Below are 17252 nucleotides of genomic sequence, written 5' to 3' on the forward strand. Positions count from 1 at the left end.
GGTGTGCTTTCCATCCACACCAAACAGGTTTCTGAAATTGGCAAAGTATATTGCTATCTACACAGGTAGAGAAATTACCGTATTTCACGGCATAATCGTCGCACTTTTTATACCAAAATTTTCGAAAAAAATTGTAGGGTGCGACCATTATACGATGAATATTTAATACCAGTATTTGTATTACTCAAAAAATGTATTTATAACTAAATTGTATTTGATACAAATTTAAGATGCACATAATACTCGCGTTTATACATCAAAATAATTAAAATAGTCTAAAACAAAATTCATAATTTTTCGCAACAATTCGGCGAACGTTTTTCCAACCTGAAAATAAAAATGAACGTATTAAGTTAATTTGTCATTACTTTGAGTATTAAAGTTAAAATATTACACTTGCAACAAATTATCGCTTTGTTGTGAAATGCGGACTTACCGGTACGCAATTTATTCCAAATCTTCGGTGTCGCTATCGCAGGTTTCGCTATCTGATGCACCGTCCTCGCCTCTGTTAATACCAGTATCAGATTCTTCGTCTCCCTGCCACACTGCGTCATCTTCGGAACCGTCTAGTGCATTCGAAATCCCAGTCCTTTTGAAGCTCTTGGAGACTAGTTCAGGTGGTATAAGATCCCAACTCTTCTTCACCCACGAGCAAGGACGAGCTGACTGCCGTAGTGAAAGGACATACGTGCCTCTCGCTGCGCTCTCTCTCTCTCCTTGCCAGGCGCTCTGTACTTTTCAAGTATCAGCCAGGCACTTGTACTTATTAGTACATTTTCGAAGGAGCATTGTCTGAGCTGTAGCACTTCTCAGTGCTCGCTCTTTCTTCTGTTTCAGGTTACCTTACAGGAGGACCAAGATGGAGAAGCCGACCCTACCAGTGAGACTGGTCGACTACGACTACCAGGGAGCCGTCGAGAAGCTGCTGGACGCGCTCGACACGGCGGATGTCCCCAGCTATGAACGCCCGGGACTGGTGGTGTTCAACCGGCCGGGGGAAAGCGACTACCAGGGGACGCTGCGCGTCTTCGACCACCTGAATGCGACTGCGGAGTTCATCGGAGAGCCACTCCTGCCGATCATCGGCATTATGGTTGCTTCCTGGGCGATCATCATCCGCCTTAACGACGCAGCCAGCTTCAGGGTCTACGAGGAGCGCGCGTCCCAGCAGTTCCAGGTTGCCCGGCTACCAGGACTCAGGGAGCACCTGGACGTCTCGGGCTACCAGGAGGCAGCCTCGCAGACGGAGCCAACGACCGAGGACGACAGCGGCGCTCCCGAGCGCCGCGACTCCAGTTGGAAAGCTGTGCTTTACGAAGTACACGCAGACCAACAAGGCGACAACCAGTGCGAAGTGGTCGCAGACGCAGGCCTACCAGGAAGGGCCTGTTACCCGGGCGCAAACCAGGAACGCGCCCGTGATGGTGGAAAGCAGCACAGCGGTGGAGAAGGACGCCCCCTGGCGTACTGAGACTGCTGCCCAGGTCCAGCCTGACTGAACGTCTGTCGAGTTGCAGACCTCGATGTGCGCCCCCCAGGACTGGGAACGCAGTCGAGTGTTATCACCGACCGACGCCACCGCCGCCGCCAGCCAGGAGAAAGAAGAAGATGGCGACGCAGAGGAGCCGGCAGCTACCCCGGGGTCACCAGGCCGGGAGGAGGGCCACCAGGGCGAGGCCTCTTCCCCAGCCGAGAAGCAACCCCTGGGACCGACCGACGCCACCGCCGCCGCCAGCCACGGGAAAGAAGAAGATGGCGACGCAGCGGAGCCATCAGCCACCCTGGGGTCACCAGGCCGGGAGGAGGGCCACCAGGACGAGGCCTCTTCCCCCGCCGAGAAGCAACCCCCGGGAAGAAGAAGAAGAAGAAGACGCCGCACCAGGAAACAGAAGGCGACGCTGGCTCACCAGGAGAGGACCGCCAAGCCGCAACCCAGGACTGCTCCCAGGACAGCAGTCAACCGAGGAGCCAATCAGGAGAGGACCTCAGCGGGTAGCGGCAGTCAGGTGAGAGTGAAATGTCCCCCTCAGCAGCTCTTGCAGTGTTTCCGCTGTCTGAGGTGGGGCCACCGTCAGGTCAGCTGTGGGCTCGAGGTGAGGTGCAACCGCTGTGGTGGTAATCACTACTACACGGCCTGCGCAACACTTAGAGACGCGCCGGTGTGCGCCAACTGCTCGGGGGGCCACCCGGCCTCCCATCGCAGTTGCCCTGTCTACCGGGCCATGGCGCGGGCAGAGAGGAAGGAGGCCCGGCGCCATGACCCACCCCCTTCCAGGAGGCCCCCGCCTCGGCGGGCTTGGCCTCATTCTCCGGGATCGGAGACTGGGTATGAGGTACCCCAAGGAGGTGGAGTCGTGCGACAGGCCCTAGTGGTTCTCGACGCATGGCTCCGCAGCCGGCAAGGACCGTGCTAGTCACAGCAGTGCCCAGACGGACTGATCCCCAGGTGATGGAATGGCAAGGAATTGGTTTATGTATTGTGCATGTTACCTGTTCCTAACTAACACAACCTCTGGTCTTTTTCCAGCCCACATCCTTGCATGTGCTATCACAAGATGTCAGGTTTTACATGTAGGCTCTTTCTTCTTTCTGCCTATGTGGTTTTTCCCTGACCCTTCAATACCATACTTCAACACCATATACCTAATACAATCTCGCCTGGTAGCGTGTCTGACATGGAAACAGGCAGATACTCCTTGTATCACTTCCCACTTCCCACTCTTCCCTGCTATCTCTTTCTTCTTCTTCTTCTTCTTCTTAGAAATAATAGCATGTCGGAGGCCATGTAGATTGAGTCGTTGGTCACGCGGGGGGAGCGGGCTTCGGGGGCCCCCCCGAAAAAAAAAAAAAAAAAAACCCACGAGCATAACAAGTCCAAGGGTGGACGCCTGATATTTCCGGCGGGCGTCAATTGCTGATCGCCGCTCATCATCCACTCGTTGTAAAATCGACGTAAGTGGTCTTTAAAGGGTTTATTAACACATACGTCTAGTGGCTGCAAAGCAGATGTTAGGCCACCAGAAATGACTATCTGTCTTGTCTTATTTGTAGTGAGAATTTGCTTCACTTCGTTCACGAGGTGACCTCGGAAACTATCTAAAACAAGCAGAGCTGGTTGTTTTAGTAGTGCACCAGGTCTTCTATTCCACACAGTTTTAACCCAGTCCAGCATGATTTCTACGTCCATCCAACCCTTTGGTTGCACTCGTACATGAATTCCATGGGGAAACTGTATATTCTTAGGCATCGTTTTCCTCTTGAAAATGATGTAAGGCGGCAACTTTCTCCCGTCAGCTGTAATGGCTAGCATTGCCGTGCATCGCAACTTCTCACTACCGCTGGTTTTCATTAATACACTCCGTGATCCTTTTAGCACAATAGTGCTGTTGCGAGGCGTATCAAAAAAGATTGGAGTCCGATCGGCATTACCGATTTGAGAAAGCAAGTACGAAGTTTCCTTGCGCAAACGTATGACAAATCGGTGAAAATTTACAATCTTGTCCGTGTAATCAGCAGGCAACTTTTGGCTTAGTGTTATTCTCCTTCGCACTGACAGATTGTGTCGTCGCATGAACCCCTTAATCCACCCACGAGTCGCCTTAAACTGAGTTACCGGTATGTTGTGTTTGCGCGCTACCTCCTGTCCCTTAATTTGTAACATTTCATATGATACACTGCAGCCATTGTTACGTATTTCACTGACGTACCTAAACACTTCTTCGTCAAGTATAGGAAACTTCCGTTTTAAGACCTCTAAACGCGCGTCTAGAAGGGTTTGTGCTTTTTAGCTTGTTTTTTTTACTTTCTGCCAGTCACGCACCAACTTTTCTCTCACAGAAAATTTTCTTTCTGCAGCTCTGTTCCCGTGCTGTTCAGCGAAGGCAATTACGCTTAGCTTGAAGCCCGCAGAATAGTTTCTATATTTACCCATAATCGCTTATAAATGCTTCACACGTTAATGTTTTGCGATATAAATGACTTTCCGTAATTGTTCACTATTAAAACAAATTATTTCTGCAAACACCCAAAACACAAATTAAAAACTTAAATTCTCACGCACACATGTCTACAGTAATCACGTAAATCTGAAACAAATAAATGCATCTGTGATCTGTCCATTCCAGAGCAGCCAATACTGTTAGGCAGCAAGGAAGCATGCAACAATTTATCAGTTTAGCTCGTTGGTTGCGACACACTACTGTGCTTGCGCAAAGCTCGCAAATCGGAGCTCTAGCTAGCGCAGTGTAAATCTACTGTATAGTTGACTGTATTCCGAGACGTCAGTAACAAACATTCATTTTTTTCAATTTCTTTTAAACATACGGTAATTAGGTTAATATTTCTTCCCAGTTATTGATGATTTTACATTACATTACTGACGAGTTTATAAAATAAAACTTTAATAGCATTGGATAATAATTATCTTGACTGCTTGGATAAAAGTTTTCATCCCATGCCCGGACACTTATGACGTAGTAGTAAGATAAGAGTCTAGTGATGACAACTGAGACATCGTAAATAATTCGGCTGAATAATTCCGTGGAAATCTGCGTTATCGTCTTGGATTTCACTTCGTGCGCAATAACACAGGAGCCGGCCCCATGGTGTAGGGGTAGCGTGCTTGCCTCTTACACGGAGGCCTCTGGTTCAATTCACGGCCGGGTCAGGGAATTTTACCTGTATCTGAGGGCTGGTTCGAGGTCCATTCAACCTACCTAGCCGGTATTTCCTGGCGACGTTGCCGATAAGCGATAACTTACAGCCTTACGTATTTCAAATGGGAACTCATAATATGTAGGTGGTGAATAAATAGTTCACTGTCTCGCGACCACGTTGTCAAACTGCCGATAGTCTACCGGTAAGCCATGCGTCGTACATATACCGGTATTATTTATTTATACGTTGTGCAACATGTCGCAAACGTGACTGTGTTGCCAAATTGCCCATAAACCATACATGTATTTCAATTGCGCATTCATGTGCAACTTACGTTGCAGTTCCATTTACCTTTTAACCAGATTAGTGAACAAAATTTGGACGTGCGACGATTATGTAATTAAAGGTTTAAAGTCCGATTTTTGTATTGAAAATAAAGGATGCGACGATTACGCGGTGGCGACGATTATGCCGTGAAATACGGTACTTTCTGAAGTTTGCTTCTTGCACATGTGAAGATTCTTATGATAAGAATGGAGTGAGACAGATGAGAAACATTTTTTATTGAGCTTTATGTTCAACTGTTCTCACTCACTCTCTCTCACACCCCACCAACACTGCCACCGTTTGGCTGCTTCTTGTTGTAAATATTTCATACATTGAAATTTCCTTGATAAATCATACACTATACAATGATGAAAATAACACAAAAATCAGTTTCATGTTATCGGGAGGTGCTGCAAAGCTAATGCAGTGAGCTCGCAGTTGTGATCAATAGTATTCTGTAAGATAGCAGTCAGCTCCCGGACGAAACTATCTTTACACCAGTCTGTTTTTAGACCAGACATGGAACAGACATGAAAGTAGTGAGAATGATTGCTGGTATAAACAGGTGGGAACAATGGGAGAATGGTACTCGAAATGAGGAGATAAAGTGTCAATTAGAAATTAACTCTACTGATGAAGGTGTACATTCAAACTGGCTTCACACTGTCATGGAGTGTAAGAGAAGTAGATGAAAACCAAGGCTACTATCGTTAGACTGTTTCTAACGTTTTAAAAATAAGAGGTATGGAACTAAACAAAGCCACAGAGCTAGTTAGAGATACATAACTGTGGATGGGTTTAGTAAATTCACAGAGAGGCTTTCAGACTGAACATTGAAAGGCATAACAGTCAATGAAGATGTCTGTCATCATCCTTCAGCCTGTACACTATCCACACAGTGTCGCATGGTATTTACTAGTATGTAATAAAACATCTTTAATGGAAATGCTAACTTTTTTTTTGTATGTGTTTTTTAATTATGAAAATCATGTTGCATATTTAGAAAGGGACACAATTTTCATTCGAAATCATGATTTTTATACCTTCCAAGACGATAGTAACAATCAATACACTAACTCTTACAGAAGTAATCTGAAAGATATCACCCAGTGTATTACACACATTCAGCCACTGTGGCAGTTATTTACTCTTTTGGTGCACAATGGGAGAGGAATGAAATTCAAATCATACGTATGTATTCTTTTTATTGAATTCCTCACATACAAAATGAAGGACCTGAGAGGTTGTTAGACATTTTGTTTTCTTAACAACTTCTGGAAAGTTCACAAATCTCTCTCAACGAGCTGCACTGAATGGTGAAGAACAAAAAACTATTGCACAAATCAGGCAACAAAAACCTCTCCCTCTGTTCATTCTACACAGTACTGCTATAAGTTCTGTCAGTAAAATCTAAAAGCGCTGTAGTATGGTAATAGGGAATGAAGAAGCATTGCAACACTGTACAATATGTCATCGTCCACAACGTCACCTTCACAACTAGCAGTAACTGGCCTTGTAGTGTGCCAACAACAAGCAGCAGTGAAAGATGGGGTGGGTAGTGTATGAGAATCATCTCTGTATTGGCGTTATTTTGTTGCGGAAAATGAGCTAAGGGAAATTTTTTCTACACTGAAATATCTCTGTATCGATGAACAAGTTGTGATTCGGACAATAGCACAGTTTAAACAAATGGGTGCAACTGATGATCGCATTAGATCGGGCCGTCCTAGGTGTGTATGTAGAAAAGAAGTTGTAAATGCTGTTCGTGCAAAGATGCAAACACAATCCTTTGCGTAAACAAACAATTCTGTCTCGTGAAATGAATATCTCTCCATGAACTGTCACATATTTTGAAGGATGATTTGTGTGTTGGTGCATATAAAAGATACACACGGCATTTACTAACTGAAAAATTAAAGGAGATATGCCGGATTTGATCTCAGGCTTTGTTAACAACATATGGGGAGAACCAGTATCATGACATCCTATTCACAGATGAAAAATATTCACTGTAGAAGAGTCCTTTAATAAGTGAAATGATCGTGAGTACGCATGGTCCTCCAAGGAAGCAAGAGAGAAAGTTCCATGTGTGCAGTGTGGACATCACCCTGCTTCTGTTATGGTATGATGGGAGGTTTCCTGGCAGAGAGCATCAGAGTTGCATTTCTGCAAAGGTGGAGTAAAGACTCTGCAGCTGTCTACCAGACAAAATTGGAAAAGGTGATACCATGTATCAATCTGAAGCTGCTTGAAGGGAAACTGAGCAGGATACTGCTCTTGCACACAAAGCAAAAGCGACGCAGCAGTCATCGCTGCTGCCGACTAGTATAGTAAAAGTCCGGACCTCAAATCCGTTGGATTATTCTATTTGGCTGAAGTCAAGTTGATAGCAAGTCAAAATCGGCACTGTGATATTGAGATGTTAAAAAAAAATCAATCCCATCAGCTGTCCAAAAAAAATTCCGCTGGACACAATTCGTGCAGCTATTTATGAGTGGCCTCAACGTTATTGCCACTGTGTTTCCGCACACTGAGAAAATTTTGAACAACAGTATGTTCATTCTGTAGCTTTTTTTTTTTTTTTTTCAGAATATATGTACATTAATGGGTTTGCGTAGTTTTATTTAGTAGTTACATGCATTGAAAGTACTGACAGAACTTATGGCAGTACTGCGCAATGAGAAGATTTCTTATCTCTTATCCTACTGCACGCCTGAAGTCAAGTGGTCTGATCCAGAACCATAGCAACTTTCAGCAGTTATGATTATAGATTTTCCCCTCAGTTTGTTCAAATTTGCTGAAGGTATACCCTACGACACTACCTCATGTCATAACCCAGGATACCTATTCTAAGCTCAAACAATTACAACCAATACATTCATAGAAGCAAAGGTTATTTTCACAAGTAATTTAACAAAGAGTTTTACATACCTGCGAAATACATGTACCAACCCATATAGAGTAAAATATAGGGTTTGTGAAAATTCCTTGAAAGACATTTCTCTGTCCATGAATTTTCCTGGCATTAATTTCATTGAATAACGTCATCATAACAAAAGTATTAAATATAATGGTAAAATGTTGTGTTGGAATAGATTTCCCTCTTCCTGAAGGAATATCAAGAATGTAGTCTCCTGGAATAAAAAGACAAGAAATAACAAGGAAGCAACAAATTCAATACCTGCAAAAAGAGCAGCATGCATGATAACTTTCACTAATGTGAATCACGTTCGTCAACAGTCGAAGAACAGAGTCTAAAATATCTCTGAAAATTGACATACAAGATTTAATCTACTAAAACTAATTAAGCTGATTAGACTCTCTACAGAAAGCAAGAACATGAGAGATTCTTTCAATACAGGAGAAGAACGCACGAAATGCTAAAAAAAGTATTGGAGCATTTCCAAAAATGGATTTCACGGCCGCAGATCTAAAAATCCCAGGAATAGAACCAGCTGGTTCTGGTTCTATTCCCACGATTTTTATTGGAACACATTGAGATATCTATTATATTATTTGACAAAAATTCTAGGAAATTTATCTACATGACCTGATCAAAACCATCCAGACATTTACTCAAAACTGCAAGCAGGTTCTCCCCGACATGCCTGTCTCAGTAAGACACATGAACATTAATACAGGGAGGTTTCATAATTTGAACATTTTTGGAGGAATTGAAACCCATTCCTTCTGCAGTAGAAGACTGTACAAATGCCAGGAAATGTGCAGCATACATGTAACAGTGAGTGAAATGTGTCACAATCTGGGATGGCAGAAGGCTTATATGTCAAAAGTAATACTCTCACATTGTAATGCCAAAAAATGGATTATAATTGATTAGACAAGTCTCTCCATCAGTCCTGAAAGCCTAGTTTGACCTAATTCTTGCTCTTTAGCAATATATATTTACAGTATGAGAAACAGTTTTACAGATTGGAGTAAACATTATTATTATTATTATTATTATTATTATTATTATTATTATTCGGTTTTAATGATTAATGTTACTCGTTTTATGTCCCATAATTACTTTTACAGTTTTCAGAGATGCAGAGGTGTGTGAATTTTTTCCCCGTAAGAGTTCTTTTACATGCCAGTGAATCTACCAAAACGAGCAACATATGTGAGCACCTTCTAATACCACCAGACTGAGCCAGCATTGAACCTGCCAACTTGACTTCAGAAGGCCAGCGCTCTACCACCTGAGCTACTCAGCCTGGCATGATATGGATTTAATATCGCTTCAACTACTATTGGTCTTAAAAGAGTTTTGCCCCCACCAATGAGTTCTTTAACATGTATTCAAACATTCAAATGGTAACCAACTGGACCAGGATTCAAACCCTCAACCTTCAGCATAAAAGGTGAATGTGTAATCAACTATACTACATAGCCCATCAATGCTAATACTTTCTATGTAGGACCAGAGATGCATAGAGATGTATTTTTTTTCTTTCTTACAGAATTTATTAAATTAAAACATATGGTAATACTGTATAAAGCATCATGGTCATAATGTGCTTCCTCTTACATTTTGACATTTTATCCTTCAATTATAGAAAGCCCCTATTAGTGATACTCCTTACAGACAGTGGCATACTGTATTATCAGCAGGATACTGGCACCAATAAGTCCTCTTTAAATAGTTTAATAAAACATCTAATCAGAAAATTGTATTAAAGTGAATGTTGAAATAGACAGAATTTTAGAAATCCCTATAAGATGGTTCTATCACATTTATCTCAATATAATATTTCAGTATCTATAATCTGTGCAGAAGTGAAAAAATTTCTATACTGTATTACCAAATCATATTTGAAGGTGGCTGGTGGTGGTGACCAAGATGGAGGTAGGATTATCTGTCCCTTTAGTAGGCAGGGTATACACTGTAATGGTCTGTATCATTGGACTAATACAGTATCCAGCAAAACGAACGGCACTCAAATGTTATTTGACTGTGTTGGCATAGTGTGGGTTCAAAATTTGTACCATCACATGCCACACATTGTTCATAAAGTTTCTGAAGGTAATTTAACATTTTGATGAACAAAGGTTGCTGTAAAAACACAGAAAATGACATCTCATGTAATTCAGGAATATTTGTGTGTAGGTGGGTCATCTGTCTTGAAAACTGATTCTTTCAACACACGCCACATGTAGGCATCTCGAATCGTGGGATACAGGAAACAGGAAGGGTATGAGAATGGAGTTCCGAAAGAATTAGGCAATCTCCAAAGTGTTGCTGCAGAAGGGTACGAAATGCCCTACGGTGTAGGTTATAGCGCCATCTTGATGTATCCATTGTTGGCGGGATATATTTCTGGTGCGACAAAAACTGTGCAAATCCTGCATGAATGGGATAATTTCTCTGTAGACTACCCGGGCCATTGATTTTGGATTCTGTGAATCATCCGCGAAGTAAGCTCTCAATATTCCATGATCAGACAATGCACCAAATCGTACTGTTAAGTAATTTTGGTACACATCAGGCCATTCAAATCCAAAAAATTTGCCTCTTGATTAACACAGCCTTAAGGTGAATATGACTTTCGTCTGAAAACCGTATGTTGCAGAAGTAATCTGGATCCTCGTACGTCACGGGCAACACTTGGCTGCAATACTGTAATCGGGCTGACTCATCCATTTCTGTTAAAAGCTGAACAACTTTAATGTGGTATGCAGATCCACCCAGCTGTTTAAATATCCATCTGACAGACCTATCGTTCAAACCAAATTTCAGCGATGTTAATTGTAGACTATCCTTTGGGTACTGTAACACTTGGAGAATTCTGCCATGATTTTACTTTGTGGTAATGGTTCTTGGTACACTGCTGTCTCTTACTGTTGACACAAGACTGATCTCGTACGACACAACTTGTCAACAACAGGTAATATTTTTCAGTTATTTGGTGCCTCCGTATTAAATCGCTGCTCGCTGTTCTTTAACGAGAAGCCCACTCTGACACCCCACTCCGTATGGCTGGAAATGATTTTCCATGTAAACACCACTTCCTCTGCTGCGAGAATTGTAATGGCAGAAATCAACACAATACTCTATTCACAATAGCATATGTCAAAATAATATACACAAATACTTTGTTGCTAGGGAAATGTGGACAGCAGATGAGCAATAATTTCAGTGCAGTTTGTTTTGTCACACACTGCATTTAATAAGTTAAAATAAATACCCTTTTTAAATGAAAGAAAGCAAATAAACCATAAATCATATCTAGAAACTGTACAAAAAGAATCCCAGAGCTCAATTACGTCATCATTCCTAGAAAATTATTCATGTTTATTACATGCACCATATGCAACACTCCTAGGTCCATATCTTAATTCGGAGAAGGCAATACACTATCTGTATGGCTCTGAAAATATTGTTAGCAGGTATGTTCTCTAGTGTTAACTACTGAACAGAATGAAGTCTGCAGGTACCACATGAATGAAAAGTCATTTCTTATCACGAAAGGTATGGGTGTTGTTCTCATTAATACAAATCTCATTATCAGTAACCAAAGTCCACATTCATAGTCAACTGTACAAGGTATACTTTACTACCGAGCTCGATAGCTGCATCGCTTAAGTGCTGGCAGTATCCAGTATTCGGGAGATAGTAGGGTCGAACCCCACTGTCGGCAGCCCTGAAAATGGTTTTCCATGGTTTCCCATTTTCACACCAGGCAAATGCTGGGGCTGTACCTTAATTAAGGCCACGGCCGCTTCCTTCCCATTCCCAGCCCTTTCCTGTACCATCGTCGCCATAAGACCTATCTGTGTCGGTGCGACGTAAAGCAACTAGCAAAAAAAAAAAAAAAAAAAATATATATATATATACTTTACGATTCAATTCAGGACCACCAATTTTATTAGATTCTTTTTTGCTATAGGTTTAACATCACACGGACACATGAAAGGTTTTTGGCGATGCAAGGATGGAAACAGGCTAGCATTGGGAAGGAAGTGGCCACCGCCTGGTACGAAAATGGGAAACCACGGAGAAAAATTTTCCAGGCTGCCGATGGTGAGGTTCGAACCCATTATCTCTCAAATGCAAGCTTCCAGCTGCATGACAACCATGTACCCAACTCATTTAGTCCATTTACTTTTGATAGCCACCATGTGTGTTATACTTCCTGCTCAACTTTCTACACACTAGCCACATAGAGAGATAATTACTTCAGGTTCCTGTACGTCTATTCTAACCCAGTGCCAGCACATTCCTGCAGACACCATAAAAAGATGAGTTACTGTACAGATATAGAATCTACATGGACTTTATGACCAAGGACATCAGTAACAACTTCAAGACAAATACACTAAAGCAGAAACGATGAAGAATTGAAGGTAACTTTTTAGAAAAAGCATTATTTGCACTTCCTTCAGTGGTACTAAAGTAAAACTCTTAACATGGAACAGGAAAAAATGTAGTAGTGGTGATTATGACTACGATATTTTGGGAATATACAAAAAGTCTCACCCACAAATAGAAGAGAAAAAATTATAGTAAGTTGATACACTCCTTGTCCTAAAATATTTTTCATCATTGTTCTTGAGATAAGAGGTTTGGTCCGTCCATATGGCTTCCTCAGAAGCAAATCTGGTGTAGGCATCTCGGTGGCAAGAGCTAGTGAGGCCAGGGTGTCCATAATGAGGTTTACCCATAACATTTGTACAGCCTGAAATAAGAAATGAAAGTCTCAGGAAGGAAGAAAAACAAAATCTAGCAACACAAGAAAAATGCAATATGGTAATGGAGCAATGGATTTTACACAATTAAAATGCCCCTGAACACTGAATAGGCAAGCACGTTTTGCTGGAAATGATTAAATTTAGAGTTCTATTACATTATTTTGTTCCTCTGCAAAAAGCAATTCTAGTTTTACAGCAAGAAAATTCTCATGGAACTGCTATGTATTTATATAGTGCTTGAATATACCAAAACAATTACTAAAGCTCTGTAAACCAAGTTTTACTACAAGTCGCTTTCAAACAGTTCCAGTAACAACATACCTTTAGAGGACTATCCTGAACTGCACATGCTCCAATAAAAGCAACAATAACTGCAACTACATTTACTGTGAGTTGAAACTGTAAAAATTTTGCTATGCTGTCATAGACATTACGTCCCCACATCACAGCTTTAACTATACTGCTAAAGTTGTCATCTGTGAGAATAATATCAGATGCCTCCTTGGCAACATCTGTTCCTGCAATTCCCTGGAAATATAAAAGAAAAACAAATTATTATTTTATAATTACCACACAGAAGAAGTAATTAACTGCTGTATACAGTACAGAATTCCAACTCCTCTCCACACGTTAAGCTTCACGGCACACTGTGAAAGGTGAGCCTCGTACTATTTTTTGCTTTATTTTGTCTTGCCTCTTTGAGCCTTCTGCATACTAAATTAGATCTCCTTTCTTTAGCCCTCACGTTCCACATCGGACTGAGAAACCTTGGTCCTGCACACTAACATAGGACCCACACGTACACAGCTCGTACAACATAAGCTTAGAAGACACTGTCAAACAACAACAGTACAAAAGTTGCATCCCTCTTTGAGACTTATTTTACCATGTCACAATGAGACAACCATCAAGATTTTAATATGCTTATCGAGTTTTTAATTCAGATTCAATCATAAAATCAACATTAGAATGAGTGCTTTCAACACCTATATCAAGATTACATATTGGGTGGACCAAAACCTAACACTGTTCCTTAGTTTTAAGACTATTATGCCGCTAACACATTGTAAACACTGCTACCTAGTTTAGATATAATTTTTACTTTTAAGTGTGAACTTTCGTTACATGAATTGTATCAATGTGTGTATATTCTTGTATACATGTATTTTTGTCCTCTTGCTCGGTTTATGTGATATGCTGATGATGACACTAAAAAGTGTGTCAAAACCGGTACCACAAACATGTTGTAACATAGTCCTGTGCAACAGAATTGTATTGAAAAGGTGGAACCCTTAAATTCAATTTACCTTTGTGTCAAACTCACAAATACTCTCAAGCTCAAAAAATGGGTGCTCTATTGCAACCCACTAGACAATCGTGCTACAGGGTCTATAGCATTCTGCATAAAATATACCACTCTTGATATAAAGTAATGACAACCTTCCCAACACTCTGTATCACATGCTTCCAGCGGGCGCAGCTGACGAGATTGAAATTGTGTGTAGATTGTTAACAATCGGGAGGAACAGTTCCTTCTCACTAACAGCTTCTCGTCTCTCACCCCTCTCCTTTGTCATGAGCTGGAGAATGTTGCCGACTGCTCTGTTGTGAAGATACCTGCCAAATGATGCACTGTTCCCATTCCAGTTTCAATGCAACAATACATTTATCTGGTTAGCTACAAGACATGGCGAGTAATAAAACACTGCTTTAGAATGTAAAATGTGTAGCAATTGAAGCTTTCACGGCCGGCGTTACAAATCATGTCAGCGTTCTCCGGGCTTGTAGGCCATGGTCCAGGAGTGAGTGAATGCCCCGACGTTTCACCAAAGACTGCGTTCGGCATTGTCAAGGGTCTCAGTTTACAAAAGGAGTACATTTATTGTTCAACCTATTCAATACAATCAGTACTACGTTATGTGGTTAATTAGACATAGAAAATATGAATATTATGGGGACATGTTTCGCCCTTCTTATTGGGCATCATCAGCCATATTAATTTAATCTTAAAACAAACATTGTTAAAAGGACAATGACATTTATAATTTGTTAAAATTGAACCATGATTTCTTATGATATTAACTTTACAAAATAGTGGTTATAAAATATGATATTGGGACATACAACACCTGCTAAAATTATTGCAAACTAATTTAAAATCATGTCTAAAAGAGAATTTGTGTCGATATAAAGTTCTAAAAACGGCACGTCTGGTACTGAAGTGGATCCTCTTCGTTATAAAAATCAGTATATATTCGCTGTGGCAGTTGCCAACATAAACTTGAGGGTTAATTTTGTTTATATATTGTGTTCCAACATTAAAAGATTGGTTAAGAGAAAAGGCAAATGTTATGTTATAATCAGCAATTTGATTGGTCTAAAATATTATCTGATATAACCATTGTAAACAGACGTTAGTGTGCTGGTTGAAGCTGCTATGAGAAGAGTTTATTTCGAGTATTTGAAGGTTATGTTTGATTTTCACGTGAAAATGTCCTCCTAGAAGATGTGGAACATCGATGAATAGAGTGTGGTTATAGTGCAAAAGAAACAAAAAGACGTGTTTGACGAGTTTGTTTAAATCGTATGTTAATGTCCAAGAATTGTGTATTATGTAAAGTGGATACTTACTCAAATGCCGTATATATATCTATCTTACTGTATTAGCAGTGTTGGTCTGTCTGGAGTTCCTACTTCGCGTATTGTAACGATGCGATAGAGGGAGGGGGGCATGCTGAGGGGAAGCGGAAGTGGGCGGAGCATTACATGTCTGTGTTAATGTAGGAGGGGGATTGTTTGGAAGGGCAAGTGCAGGCTTACTGTTCGGTGGGATAAGGGGAGTTGTTGATTTAATGAATTTAAATATTCGTGGGACTTTTTTTTGCTTTGGAGTGACTATTTATTTATTTATTTATTTATTTATTTATTTATTTATTTATTTATTCATTCATTCATTCATTCACGAAGCACAAGATACAGCTACACTGAGCAAATTTCACTTGCACTGTCAACAGACTATTTAACAAACGTAAACTTTCATAATAAAATATAACAAACATAACAAAATATAACAAGATCAGGTACACAGCCTACTAATAACAACTGTCCAAATTGAAAACCATGAGAATGTCCACGTTCATAGCCAAGTCGTCGTGGGTCAATATGACGGTATAATCCCTTCACATCAACTTATCTTTAAGAGACTATTTACACACATCTCGAATACACTTTTATTTGATGCTGTATCAAGCCTTTGTCTCCTATTAATATTGTTAAAGAGTGTTGGGAGGCGGATTAGGAAAGATCGTAGAAGTATTGAGTGCTGAGTGTGGGGAATGTGGAGAAGGTCTTTGGTTCTGGTGGAGCGGGAAGGAACACGGAGAGAGAAGAGCGAGACAAGATGTTTCAAGCGGTAATGCCCATTTAAGATCCCGTGAAGGAAACTCAGGTCAGCTACCTGTCGCCTGATGTGCAGCGGTGACATATTAATTGCCATTAATACCTGCTGCGTAGACAGATTTCTGAGCTTGGGGTTTCTGTTCCTCACAATTGCAGCAGAGAAGGACACTGCTCTGTCTAACTGCTTAGTATTGGAGGGGGAGGCTGTTGTCCAAATAGGAGAGCAGTAGTTTAAGAGAGGTTGAATGATCATGAGGAAGAAGTGACGAAGAGCAATGGGGTCAGAAATTTCTGTGAAGCGATAGAGTATGCCTAGTAATTTCATATCCTTGGTTGTATATGTTTCTATGTGGGTCTTAAATTGTAATCTTGTACCGAATATTACACCTAGGTCACGCTGTTGCGTAACTACGGTGATGGGTTTGTCGAGTAGGTAATATGATGTCGGTAGAGGAGATTTACATAGTGTTATGGTCATGTGGCTGCATTTTTGTGGATTGGGGATAAGTTTCCAATTACGGCACCAGTTCGAGAGGGTGGTAAGTGAGGACTGTAGCAGAACTGCTGGATTCCTGATCTCCCTAAATATCTTGCAGTCGTCAGCAAAGAGTAGGGTATTCACTGTTTCGTTGAGTTCGGGCGGCAGATCGTCCATAAACAAAGAAAACAGCAAGGGGCCAAGAGTACTGCCTTGTGGGACACCGGAGGGGACTGGTAACCATGAGGATGAAGTGCCTGATATTACCACTCACTGCCAACGGTTATGTAGGAAGCCAGCAAGAAGGGTCAGAAGACTGCCATGTATATTAAATCGTTCGGAGAGTTTATGGAGCAACAGAGTATGGTCTACAGAATCGAAAGCTTTCGAAATGTCTACGTAGCAGATATCCAGCTGTGATTTAGCCGCAATGACGTGTGATGCAAAGCTATGCAGAGTGGCCAGGTTTGTTAGACAAGAGCCACCTGGTAGAAAACCATGCTGCTTGGTCAAGATATACGGCAAAGTGAATGAGAGGAGACGCTGGTGTATAATTTTTTCAAAAATAAACGATAGTGTGAAGAGAATAGAAATTGGTCGGTAAGATGAAACATTAAATTTGCTGCCTGATTTGAGAAGTGGAACAATATTTGCCTGTTTCCAGGTAATAGGAAAAGAGCCCGCGGCAAACTTCTGT

The 17252-nt window shown here is 41.2% G+C and overlaps 1 protein-coding gene across 8 annotated transcripts in view; it reads right to left on the reverse strand.

Annotated features, from left to right (window-relative positions):
- Positions 1-17252, reverse strand: part of PMCA (plasma membrane calcium-transporting ATPase 3) — a 1641549-nt gene that overhangs the window by 281274 nt on the left and 1343023 nt on the right. For all 8 annotated transcript variants that reach the window (XM_067141188.2, XM_067141187.2, XM_067141184.2 and 5 more), the window contains 3 exons: positions 13000-13206; positions 12467-12665; positions 7918-8120 (listed from right to left, as the gene is read on the reverse strand). In XM_067141188.2, the coding sequence (XP_066997289.2) occupies positions 7918-8120; positions 12467-12665; positions 13000-13206 (609 nt within the window). The remainder of the gene's footprint in view (positions 1-7917; positions 8121-12466; positions 12666-12999; positions 13207-17252) is intronic.

This window comes from Anabrus simplex, chromosome 2 (genome assembly GCF_040414725.1).
Source record: "Anabrus simplex isolate iqAnaSimp1 chromosome 2, ASM4041472v1, whole genome shotgun sequence".
In the NCBI taxonomy this organism is placed as follows: domain Eukaryota; kingdom Metazoa; phylum Arthropoda; class Insecta; order Orthoptera; family Tettigoniidae; genus Anabrus; species Anabrus simplex.